Here is a 12,359-nt window from a genome sequence, read left to right on the forward strand (position 1 = left end):
AGTCCCGCTGCTTATTGGAAACACTTGTGCTGGTGCGGCTTCAAGTCAGAGCAACTGCTTTATATTTCTTTCTTCCTTTTCAGCGGACGGAACGATTGACAGTGGCCAAGGCTCCTCTGTGTACTCAGAGTCCCGAGTCGGCAGTCAGCAGGCTGTCTCCTACAGCGCTCCCCAGGACGCAGGACTCTCCTCCACTGCTGGTTACAGTGGTCCAAGTGTCCAGACACAGACAGGTGGATTCAGCACATCGGTGGGGGTAAGCAGCCGAATCTCTTTACTCGCAGCCTGGCCTATATCTCAGCCCTGTACTCACAGCCTGCCCTATATCTCAGCCCTTTACTCGCAGCTTGACCTATATCTCAGCCCTGTACTCACAGCCTGCCCTATATCTCAGCCCTTTACTCGCAGCTTGACCTATATCTCAGCCCTGTACTCGCAGCCTGCCCTATATCTCAGCCCTGTACTCACAGCCTGCCCTATATCTCAGCCCTGTACTCACAGCCTGCCCTATATCTCAGCCCTTTACTCGCAGCCTGCCCTATATCTCAGCCCTGTACTCACAGCCTGCCCTATATCTCAACCCTGTACTCACAGCCTGCCCTATATCTCAGCCCTTTACTGGCAGCCTGCCCTATATCCCATCCCTTTACTCGCAGCCTGCCCTATATCTCAGCCCCTTACTCGCAGCCTGCCCTATATCCCATCCCTTTACTCGCAGTCTGCCCTATATCTCAGCCCTTTACTCACAGCCTGCCCTATATCTCAGCCCTTTACTCGCAGCCTGCCCTATATCTCAGCCCTTTACTCGCAGCCTGCCCTATATCTCAGCCCTTTACTCACAGCCTGCCCTATATCTCTGCCCTATATTATATTATATTATATTCTGCCTTCTTTACCCAACACATAAAACAGGAATTTTCAGTTATTTGAGTCAAATCCCATAATCTGCCTTCTGACAGCTTTATTCGGGGGCGGGACTATTTGGGCGGGGGTGGAGTTTATTATTCTGGGGTCTGAGTATTGTACAATGTCTTTCTATCCAGTGTTGCATGAGGTTATGCCTCCCGTTGTGCCAAGATACTTGCCTGATGTAGTGTAAACCCCTGACCCCTCCCCCCATGCTCGCACCCCTTAAAACCCTCCCCTGCCCGATCCCTTTTATTTACATTCCTTTTGGTTATAGCTTGTGATGGGTAATAATATCTCTGAGAGCCGCAGACAGGACAGACCAAGCCCCAGGCCCAGTCCCCAGACTCCATCTTATCCGCTAATCTCCGCTTCTAATTGTTCCCTCAGATCTCAGTTTTAATAAATCTGGTTCCTTAGTGGATTATTGGGGGTCATAAACTCCCTCCCCCCCCCCCCCCCCCCGGGACTTCAGGGCACGGGGAGAAAGCCGGGACAGTAATATAACCTGCATCATATTGTGTCTGTACATCACATCATGTCTTATACTCCAGTCCCCTCCAGAGCTGCATTCACAATGCCGCTGGCCGTATCCTCTTATCCACTCTTCTCTCTTATGTATGATCAGTATAGTATAGGGTATGAACATCCTATGGCACTGGTATTGGGGTAACCACGTCCTATATGGGGCAGAGCCAATCAGAACAAGCAGAGCTGCAGTGTAAAGAGCAGGGAAGAGCAGCAAATCAGACGACAATGGAACCAATTGGAGTGGGGATGCAGTGTAAAGCATGGCGAGGAGCAGCGGTAGTGCTAGCAGTTCGGACCTCCTCGGACCGTTTTGTTCTCCTCTTTGCTCTTCTGTTGATTTTGTTTTTTTCCCCTGAATTATTTGGAGTCGCCTCCTGTCCAGGACCTGTTAGATTAACCATGTAGTGACCAGACTCCGAAGAGACCATGCAGCGCCCCCTGGAGGGAGCCGGGTGGTGGCCATTTTGTAACCCCTCCCCCAGGACTTGTCACCGTGACATCACACCCATTGTTGTGTTTGTTCTCACGTTGTGTTGTCTGTGTTTTTCTTTCCTCCATAGCCTCGGCGGGGTCGTAGCATGTCCGTGTGTGTCCCCGTCCTGTCCTCCTCCTCCTCCTCCTCTCTCCTTCCTGCCTCCTCCCCCAGCACACCTCCATCTGCCCCCGCCTCTCCTAGCTGGACGGCCCCCGAGGAATCCTTTGCTGAAAAGCTTTCCAAGGCTCTAGAGAGCATCCTGCCCATGCAGTCCGGCGGCCCCCGCAAGCATCAGCGCCGCTGCAGCCTGCCCACCCTCTATACCAGCCCTGTATGTGTCCTTGTCTCCGCACCGCCCGGCATGGCAGATAAGTTACCATTAAATTCGGGCGGCCGGTGAGAAGTCGTCACAGATGAGGTGGGCGATGCTTTGGTGACGGTTGATGAGCTGAGGTTTTGTTACAGTTGTGTTCAGTCTAGACATCACATCTCCTAGTGTATGGACTAAATGCAAATGTAACAACCCCTCAGCTCTAAGAAGTATCAGTAGTAAAGCATGGCCGCTTTCTGGCCATAATAGCGCCACCTCTGTCCGTGGGGTCTGTGAGTGGGATAGAGCTGCAGTACCACATACAGCCTGTGGACGGCGGTGGCGCTGTTTTGGGGTGAAGTAGCCACAGACTACTGACGGGATTAACCCTTTCCTCCCCAGCAGACCTCGCCCACCCTGCTGTCACTGCTGTACAGGCTGCATTAACGGTTCGATGGCAGAGAGCGGCTGCTGACATGTTGCTGTTGCTTTCTAGGGAGACCTGTTGTTCAGTTTCTGGGAAAGCTGGGTGAGGACCGATCCTCCGTAACGTCCTGAAGGGTTCTTCTTTACCTGTCTTTATTCACCCAGCTTTCCTAAAGCCCTGACAGGTCATTCACGGTCTCGGGGGGCCTCAGATTTTAAGACCCTAGAGACTGTGAGTGACTGTTTGTGTGGAAAGTTGTCACCCAGCTTTTCCAGAGCCCTGCATGTGTCTCGTTGTGCTGTTTGGTTAGCCCATAGAACGATTTGCCATTCAGGGCTTCAGTAAAGCTGGGTGATCAGCCCTAATGGTAGTGATTGGTGTATGTGGCGGCATGTCACCGCTAATGCAGCCTGCCCGCCGGCCTGCCAGGTGTTTAATGCCCGTGCTCCTCCCTGCACCCCCCGATCATTGTGGGTTTGTGGGTGACTGTATTACGTGTCTGTTTCCTGCTGTCTAAACGTCTCATTCCTTATCTCCTCCATATACCGCAGTCACACGCCATGGCGCCTCCACCTCTCCCAGACTCTCCGCTCTTTTTCCCGACCATTCATGAGCGCCCCATTTCGTTCTCTCCACCGCCAACCTCCTCATCCCCAAAGGTGCCCAGCAGCTCGCAGAGAAGAAAGAGCACGTCCTTCCTGGAGTCGCAGGCCCGCCATCACGGACCGTCACCCCTGAGAACTCTGGGGCCAAGTCCCCTCCTGGACGCAAACCGGCGCTCAGACGGGATGAGCGTGCCACGAAAAGTGCCCCATAAATCTGCCGAGATCAGTCCCAGGGGGGCGGGAGACTCCCACGTGAGGCCTGTAGAGGCCATCTACCTGGCCGGCCTGCCTTATAATTTACAGACTGAAGCCTATGGCCCGGCCGCAGCTAGCGGGCATCCGAAAGATCCAGCCATGGCGCAAGTGGGCTCCGTGTACGATTACCAGACTGGTCAGACCTACCTCGCCCGCCCGGTTCTGAGGCTGGAGACTGGGACGAGCCAGCCCTCACCACTGGGCAGTATGTCCGCACCGGTGACCGCCGAGCCCCATGTCATGTTCCATCAGGTGTTCATGCCACAGTCGGCTCCGCCAGTCCTTACCCAGGGCAGCGATGGGCATCATGGATGTGTGTTTGAGTTTCACGTTCATTCATCTGGACCTGAGGGCGCCATGTACGTGCCCCACCGCGTCTACTGCACCCGCCGCGGCTCCGTGGAGTTAGAGGAGGTCTCGTACGGGACATTACTCCAGAACCGTCTCCAGACTGTGACCGAGGAGCAGTGCGGCCACCCCGGCCTGGAGCCAATGTCTCCTCCGCTCATCTGTAACGGGCCGCAGTCTAGCTCCGAATACTCCAGCGACCCCGGAGAGTATCTGTCTCCTCCTCCTCCAGGATCCGGCCAGAATCCAGAGATGTCCGCCACATACCCCCAGCAATTCCTTCAAGAACCTCCGGTCATCTTTTGCTTCCCCCAGAGCGGAGTGTCCTACCCTGCCCAGGCAGCGGTCTATGGCCACCAGGTTATTAGCCATGACTTCTATGTGATTATGTCAGACCATGGTGGGTAGCCATGATGGAGGTGACCAGGTCCGGACAGTCACCAGCCTGCTTTATAGGAAGGGGGGGACAAGTCTGGACCCCAATAGAGAGAGAGCAAGGGACCTGCAAAGGCCACGAGCCAGCCATTGAACATGCAGATGTACAAGGGGTTACTTAAAGGGGTCCTCCACCTTACAAATGATTCTTGCTTAATGGCAGCTCCTTGTTTGCTGGGGCTTGTAGTTCTACACAGCGGGACAGCCTGGCTGCTATGGGCACTTCCTAGTAACCAGTCTGTCCTGTCTGTGGTGTCACCAGTTTAGGACGGCCACAAGACGGGACGCCACTCTAACGTTTTGGTTTCCATTGCAGTTGCCGCAGGTGCCCGGTCCGCTCCCGACTACATCTGTGCCCGCTGGTGTCTGCGCCCCGACTCTCCCTCATACTCAGGTGAGTACCCGCCTTCGGACTCCTCCGCCATCTTATGGGGCATTAATAACACTCGTGCCCTCTTATTTGTGCAGCATCAGCCGTCACCGGTGCACCAGACCACCCAGTACCAGATCCCGAGCGCAGCGGCTCAGAGCCAGCCCGGCGCCCCCCAGGTGAGTGTCCGCGCCGGGTTATTCGCGGCCCCTCTGCTGGCGAATTTATCAATGTTCGGAGTTTCTATTCTGCAGATTTCAGGATCCTTAGAAATGTCTTTACTCTGAGAATCTGGTGACATAGAGAGCCCCAAATCCTCGATCTACCTGCAGACACCACTAGGGGGCGCTCACTGCACTCGCTTTATCACTAGAGGTAGAGGGCGCCCCCTCATGGCTGCTGGTGAACAGTATTCTATCATATAACTGTCTCGCAGAGGGTTTGGAGCTCTGTATCAGGAATCTGGGAATTTGTACAGACTGTGGGAGCCGCGGCCCGTCCCATCTGCGGAGAACAGAGTAAAGGGGTTTCTGAGGGTTTTTTTTTTTCTTATTTTTTGGTTCTGGCCAGGATAGTCACGTCGGGGGAGGGTTTGGCTCACAATAGACAATGGATGACTGACTCGCACAGGGGGCTCAGGGGTTCCCCCGGCCCGGAGCCCATCACACGGGGCACAGCTTATACCACCTGGTTAATGGTCTGAGAACAAAATGTCACCCCTCCCCCACCAATCACTTAACCCCTCCCTCTTCCTGCCTGTGATTCGGCATGTACCCCCGCTCCGCATGTGCTGGCTAATCAGGACTCCTGCAATGGCCTATATACAGTATACAAGGTATATATATACCCAGCTATAGATGTCGTCTATTCCTATGAGCTATAGGGGCCTGGAAGTAAGAAGCTGTGTATCTATATTAGGGATGTATGGTGCCTAGAGGGGTGCTGGGTTTAGGGGTGTACGGTGCCTAGAGGGGTGCTGGGTTTAGGGGTGTACGGTGCCTAGAGGGACGCTGGGTTTAGGGGTGTACGGTGCCTAGAGGGGTGCTGGGTTTAGGGGTGTACGGTGCCTAGAGGGACGCTGGGTTTAGGGGTGTACGGTGCCTAGAAGGGCGCTGGGTTTAGGGGTGTACGGTGCCTAGAGGGGCGCTGGGTTTAGGGGTGTACGGTGCCTAGAGGGACGCTGGGTTTAGGGGTGTACGGTGCCTAGAGGAGTGCTGGGTTTAGGGGTGTACGGTGCCTAGAAGGGCGCTGGGTTTAGGGGTGTACGGTGCCTAGAGGGGCGCTGGGTTTAGGGGCGTACGGTGCCTAGAGGGACGCTGGGTTTAGGGGTGTACGGTGCCTAGAGGAGTGCTGGGTTTAGGGGTGTACGGTGCCTAGAGGGGTGCTGGGTTTAGGGGTGTACGGTGCCTAGAGGGGTGCTGGGTTTAGGGGTGTACGGTGCCTAGAGGGGCGCTGGGTTTAGGGGTGTACGGTGCCTAGAGGGGCGCTGGGTTTAGGGGTGTACGGTGCCTACAGGGATGCTGGGTTTAGGGGTGCATGGTGCCTAGAAGGGTGCTGGGTTTAGGGGTGTACGGTGCCTAGAGGGGCGCTGGGTTTAGGGGTGTACGGTGCCTAGAGGGGCGCTGGGTTTAGGGGTGTACGGTGCCTAGAGGGGCGCTGGGTTTAGGGGTGTACGGTGCCTAGAGGGGCGCTGGGTTTAGGGGTGTACGGTGCCTAAAGGGGCGCTGGGTTTAGGGGTGTACGGTGCCTAGAGGGGCGCTGGGTTTAGGGGTGTACGGTGCCTAGACGGGCGCTGGGTTTAGGGGTGTACGGTGCCTAGACGGGCGCTGGGTTTAGGGGTGTACGGTGCCTAGAGGGGCGCTGGGTTTAGGGGTGTACGGTGCCTAGAGGGGCGCTGGGTTTAGGGGTGTACGGTGCCTAAAGGGGCGCTGGGTTTAGGGGTGTACGGTGCCTAGAGGGGCGCTGGGTTTAGGGGTGTACGGTGCCTAGAGGGGCGCTGGGTTTAGGGGTGTACGGTGCCTAGAGGGGGGCTGGGTTTAGGGGTGTACGGTGCCTAGAGGGGGGCTGGGTTTAGGGGTGTACGGTGCCTAGAGGGGGGCTGGGTTTAGGGGTGTACGGTGCCTAGAGGGGGCTTTTGCTTAGGATAATGTGATTGTAAAGCCTCATAGCCGTGCATAGGAGCTGTGTACACAATGCAGACCTGAGACTATTAATGGGGCGTTTGCAGAGCTGCTATAGAGGACCTGTAGGTCACATGACCCCAGAACATGCTGAGACTCGGAGAGAGTAGGTTGGCGTCTGGTGTCCCAGTAATGTCATGGAGTCGTGCAGGTTACATGTAGTCGTCCCTCCAGGAGTCCAGGGCGCAGCCCAGTAACACCTCAATGTCCCAGCATGTTTTGTGCCCCCCTGACTGTGCAATAGCCCATAACCACAACCCCCATCATCTCGCCAGCCTGCCTGTATGCCACTTATTGCCTGCCTGTACTCCGCGCCCGCCATGTTGTTCTGCTTGTCATCTTTTACCTGTCTTTTACTCATTCTTCATTTCCCAGCCATTACCAGCAGCAGCAGTTCATGGAGAGCCTCTGCTTCCTGCTCCGCCAGCTCCCATCCCGACCTCCTCTCTGCCCCCGCACTTCCTGCCCCTGGCACAGCCATTAGGTGCCATCCCCCTCCTGCCCCAGTTCGGTGCTCCGCTGCCCCCTACCATTTTACAGCCTGGCTTTCCTGCCCTTCCCATCCCAATGTCTCCCGGGTTTGGGCAGGCGGGGTTGCTGCCCTCCTCTCTGGGTCCCCCGCTCCTTCCGTCTGGACAGGCTGTTATCGTACCCACCCCCATACCCGCTGTTGCTCTCCAGCCCCTTACCCAGGTGCCCCCCCAACCTCTGCACCCTCTGCCCCCTCCCTCCATTGGATTGCCAGCCGCCTTGGGACAAGCTGCAGAGCCAGTGCTGCCTCCGGGAGACTCTGCTTACCAGGTACTGCCGCCCACACGTGTCCTCGGGGCCCTCACCTGTCTGTCAGTCTGTGTCGGGCATAGAACATGAAGTAGTCGCTGTCATGGTGAATGTTTCGTCCTGTCTTTAGCTCTGGGGTCTTCGTCGTCTTTGCCCTTTACCCGCTTTCACAGATTTTGTCGTCTTTGTAATCCAGGGCTTCCCGGCTGCGGTTCCTTCCCAGTACCCTGTAGAGACGGGGCTACCTCCTGCCGCACACCCGGCCTCCGTCGTCTCCCCTACTACACGCACCGAGTGCCTGGTACAGCCCGGATACCAAGGTGGCGTACCCCAGCCTTACGTGGAGAGTGGTGGCCTCCCCCCTCAAGGGGTCCCCGCAGCTCCTCAACCACAATCGCTCACAGAGGTAAGAAGGCGAATGGTCCAGTAATGGCAGCACATGAAATAGCGAGTCTGGGGCTCAGCGCATGCGCAGTGACGCCGGGTGTCAGAGAGGAGGCCTGCCCAAATCTGGTGACTGGTTCCCTGTAAGGGCGAGATCACAAAAGATGGATTTGCCTCGGATTTGCAGACGAGGGATGATGTTTATCTGATACATTGTAACAAACTCTCAGCTGTGACAATTAAACACAAAGATTGCAGAACTGATGAAACATCGAAGGGTTAGTCACATGGCGGACTTTGCAGAAAGATTTTCAACTCCCATTCACTCCATTGGGATTGGGCAGGACGTGTCTGCCCCCTTCTGGAATTGATGCGGCAGATCCCGTCATGTGACCCTTAATGCTGTGCAGACCCCTCCCCCCCATATCACTGACCGGGGGTGTCTGGGCTGACTGGTGCGTTTCTCTTGCAGCGGGGTGACTTGGTATTGTGGACATCTTGCTGTCTCTGGTCCTTCTGCTGGGACGTGAGTCTGCCGGCCTTCTCACTAGCACGGCACTGGCCCCGGGGCCCCGGCCTCACCTCGGTTGCTGTGTCTGCTCCTCACACTGCTAGGTCCGGCTGCATGGCGCGCTCTAGATGGCGCTCACCAGACGTGCATGTGGCTGAGGGTAGATCAGCGGGTTTTGCTTTCAGGCTGGCGCCGAGCGTCGTCCTCCTTGTCTCTGATCACTGGCGTTTTGGTTCCTTTCCAGATTCCTCAAAGCGCTACCCAAGGCGCCCCTCTAGAAACGCAGGCGCCGCAGAGCACCCAGGTGGTGTCCTCCATGGACAGGTAATGGTCACGTGTCTTCTATTCCACGTGTCGTGCAGGTCGCTGGACTGGAATCCTGATCTTGTGATCTTTGTCTGCAGCGCCCACTCCGATGTGGCATCGGGCCTGAGCGACGGCAACGAGGGGGCAGCGGCCTCCAGTGGTAGACATGAGGGTCGCACCACCAAACGCCATTACCGCAAGTCCGTGCGGAGCCGCTCCCGACATGAGAAGTCCGCTCGCCCCAAGCTCCGGATCCTGAACGTGAGTGACCTCGAGGGGTAACACTTCATATTGCAGCACTTGCTTTGGGGGACTCGGTCCTTCATCTTCACCTCTCGCTCTTCTTCTAGGTGTCTAACAAGGGGGATCGTGTGGTCGAATGTCAGCTGGAGACCCATAACCGCAAGATGGTCACCTTCAAGTTTGACTTAGATGGAGACAACCCGGAGGAAATTGCCACAATAATGGTGAGCGCCCTGCCCGCTAGCGTGATGGCGATCCTCCGCTGCGTCTTCTCAGGCCCTGACTCGTCTTGGTCTTTGCTCAGGTTCAGAACGTCTTCATCTTGGCCACAGAGAGAGACTCCTTTGTGGAGCAGGTGAAGGACATCATAGAGAAGGCAGACGAGATGCTGAGCGAGGAAAACGCCGAACCGGAAGGGGAGCAGGAGGCGGAGAGTATGCAAATGAAGGACGACTCCTACTACCCAGAAGGCCAGGTACCTGAGGCGCTGCTCTTCGCATGATGCAGTTTTCGGTAGTGTCATGGCCGTGGTCCTCGTGTCTGTAACCCTTTATGATTGTGTTTTATCTCTGCAGAAGCTGGAGGGCGAGTTCAGGCACCCCGATCCTGTGTACTGCCTGCCCCAGCGGCCAGGTACGTGTCCCTGCTCACCCTGGTCTCACTAGTGCAGCTCACGTCAGGGCCTTGCATCAGGGATGTGACAATAGCGGCAGGATCAGTCTGTGGTGCGGGGGAGGGGCTGGACGGCGACCTAATCATTTACTGTATATCAAGGTGTATTGTGTGGGGAAAGGCGGGAAGGAGGCCCCCGGCCAGACCCTGCCCCCGGCCAGACCCTGCCCCCGGCCAGACCCTGCCCCCGACCAGACCCTGCCCCCGACCAGACCCTGCCCCCGACCCCCGTACTCTGGAGTGCAATGAAGATAATTTATTCTCCCCCCCCCCCCTTCTTTCAGACCTTGCCCCGAATCTCAATCTGCAGGTCGTTCACTCTGCGGGGAGACGGTTCATCGTGAGTCCGGTCCCGGAGAGCAGGTTGCGGGAGCCGACGTTCTTCAGTGCTCCGATACCGGACCCCCAAGTTACAGGTGATTGTCGGAGAAGGGGCAGCCATTCTATATCCAGTCCTATATACGATGTGCAGAGACCTTCATGGGTTTTGTTTTGTTTGCAGTCCCCGCGTCTCACGGTCCTGGGATGAACCTCTCGCACTCCGCCTCCTCCGTCAGTCTACACAACGCCTTTGCCGAGTTGAGACAGGCACAAATGGCCGAGGGTCCCAGCACGGCTCCACCAATCTTTAACCAGACGGGCCCACCGTTCCCTCCTTCCTTCACAGCCGGATTACCCCCCACGTCCTCCGCCATCCCCAGCAGCTTACACTCTGCTGCTCCGGTGGTGACCGCCACTCCGACAATGGTGCCTCCGATCACCGCCGTGTCTACTCAGCCGCTCATCACTGCAGGCTCTTCTGGGGTCTCTGTGTCCACGGCCACCCCTGTCCCGGTGTCTTCACTGCCTGCGTTGCCTCTGGTGGTCGGGGTCCCTGTTGCAGCTGGAGCTATAACATCACCCCCTACTCAGTCAGTTCCTCCTGTCAGCACCTCTACAGCAATGCAGCAAGCCCTCACCTCTCCTCCATTGCCGCAACCAGTCGGGAGCCTAGCGGGGGCGCTGCCTCACACCTCTGTGTCCGCTCCGGTCATCCTCAGCGCCGGAACGTCATCCCAAGTGCAGCTCAGCAGCAGCAGTTCAGCTCCGAGCTTTGTGGAAAGTGCACCAGTGAATGTGCCTCATCCAGAGGGCGCCATGAAGCCGGCGGAGGTGTCTGTGGTGGCCAGTACGGCGGGCATGTCTCTGCCCTTATCCGGCCCACTTACCTACGCCGGGGTAGCGGCCTCAGGCCTGGCCATGGCTGCTAATCCTCCGCTCATCCACACGGCCCATCTCTCCACAACCCCTGTGGTATCTCAAGCAGGAGGAGCCGCGTCCACCCCCCTGTCCTCTCAGGTCCCATTGCCAGGAGCCGTGCCCGTGCAGCACCCCGTACCCCATGGCCAGCCCAGCACAGCCCCGAGTCTTCCTCACGCCCACTCCATTGAGGGCGACCCCGACAGCTTAACCAAGTCCGGGATTGACGATATCAAGACCCTGGAGGAGAAGCTGCGCTCCCTGTTCAGTGAACACGGCAGTGTGGGCGCTCCGCACGGGACCACCCCACAGGAGTCTTCTGGGGCGGTGGAAGGCATCCCCCTGCCCGGACCTCCGCCCACCACCGCCTCCTCCCAGACTAAACCTACCACAACCGCACCGCCTTCAAGTCTGCCTTTGGGACAGCCCGGTGTGCCCGTCCTGAGTCAGGTGACCCCTGGCCAAGCGGTTACTCCGGTCACGTATGTGTCTGCTCCAGTCGCCACCGCAACCACAGGGAAAACTGGGACCCCTCCTTCTAAGCCGCCTCTTAGTCGGGTGCCGGTAAGTCGTCAATCTCCCGTCTGGGGTGGAATGGGCTGTATTATTGGTGCTGTCAGGGGCGGAGACTGTCCACAAGCTTACTGACTGTTTCCCTCAGCAGAATTGTGAGTGCAGCTCTGGAGTATGAAGCTAGATCTAGTGTGTGTGTGGGGGGGGGGGGGTAGATGATATAGCGGTGTATGCTGTAGATGATGGGAGTGATAGCCTCAGTATACAGGAGGTCGCAGCGGCCATTTCTCCGGACTAACAGCAACGCTCCTCTCTGATCTGCGGCCGGCCGGCCGGCCGCTCTGACATTAACTCTTCATTGGCTGCAGTGCATGATGGGGGAGGGGGGGCGTAGTATATTTGGGGATGTGCAGGTGATGTCTATGTTGTGCCTCTCTGATGGCGCTGCCTCTCCCTGTCCTGTAGGTGGTCCCGGCCGGGGCAGAGCACACGGTGGGCAGTCCGCCTGGCGAGCCGCTGCCGCCTCTCCCAGGACCTTCACTAACTCAGGTGCCGCATGAGCCTCCTCCTCCTCCTCTGTAACCCCTGACCTGTGCATGTCTGTCTTCTCCTCTGTCCTCACCCCTCCCCCCCAGATATTGGGCCGACCCCTCATTCAGGGTAGGGTAGACCACACCAGGCATTTCCAAATCTTGACCCCCCAGTGATTCTCATTTCAGTCCCAGCAGCCTCTAGAAGATCTGGATTTCCAGTTGAGACGGACGTTGAGCCCCGACACTGTCCCCGCGTCCTCCGCACCCAACTGTGTGAGTGCTGCCAAGCGTGTGATCCCGAGGGCCGCCATATTGTATCAGCCAATCATAGTCGCC

General features: G+C 57.3%; 2 protein-coding genes across 5 annotated transcripts in view; both read left to right on the plus strand.

Annotated features, from left to right (window-relative positions):
• The window catches only part of WNK1 (WNK lysine deficient protein kinase 1), a 68,418-nt gene that overhangs the window by 48,643 nt on the left and 7,416 nt on the right, over nt 1-12,359 (plus strand). For 2 of the 4 annotated variants that reach the window (XM_075275459.1, XM_075275460.1), the window contains exons 8-21: nt 84-256; nt 4,609-4,686; nt 4,761-4,841; nt 7,218-7,643; nt 7,819-8,028; nt 8,762-8,841; nt 8,922-9,084; nt 9,174-9,290; nt 9,371-9,541; nt 9,642-9,699; nt 10,023-10,154; nt 10,241-11,541; nt 11,956-12,039; nt 12,210-12,296. In XM_075275459.1, the coding sequence (XP_075131560.1) occupies nt 84-256; nt 4,609-4,686; nt 4,761-4,841; nt 7,218-7,643; nt 7,819-8,028; nt 8,762-8,841; nt 8,922-9,084; nt 9,174-9,290; nt 9,371-9,541; nt 9,642-9,699; nt 10,023-10,154; nt 10,241-11,541; nt 11,956-12,039; nt 12,210-12,296 (3,161 nt within the window). The remainder of the gene's footprint in view (nt 1-83; nt 257-4,608; nt 4,687-4,760; nt 4,842-7,217; nt 7,644-7,818; nt 8,029-8,761; nt 8,842-8,921; nt 9,085-9,173; nt 9,291-9,370; nt 9,542-9,641; nt 9,700-10,022; nt 10,155-10,240; nt 11,542-11,955; nt 12,040-12,209; nt 12,297-12,359) is intronic. The other 2 variants (XM_075275461.1, XM_075275463.1) reach the window with 2 other exon arrangements.
• LOC142204174 (uncharacterized) lies at nt 1,972-4,267 on the plus strand. Its single transcript, XM_075275472.1, has 2 exons — nt 1,972-2,243; nt 3,201-4,267. The coding sequence occupies exons 1-2, from the start codon at nt 2,016-2,018 to the stop codon at nt 4,263-4,265; spliced, it is 1,293 nt and encodes a 430-aa protein (XP_075131573.1). The 5' UTR covers nt 1,972-2,015; the 3' UTR covers nt 4,266-4,267.

This window comes from Leptodactylus fuscus, chromosome 5 (genome assembly GCF_031893055.1).
Source record: "Leptodactylus fuscus isolate aLepFus1 chromosome 5, aLepFus1.hap2, whole genome shotgun sequence".
Classification (NCBI taxonomy): domain Eukaryota; kingdom Metazoa; phylum Chordata; class Amphibia; order Anura; family Leptodactylidae; genus Leptodactylus; species Leptodactylus fuscus.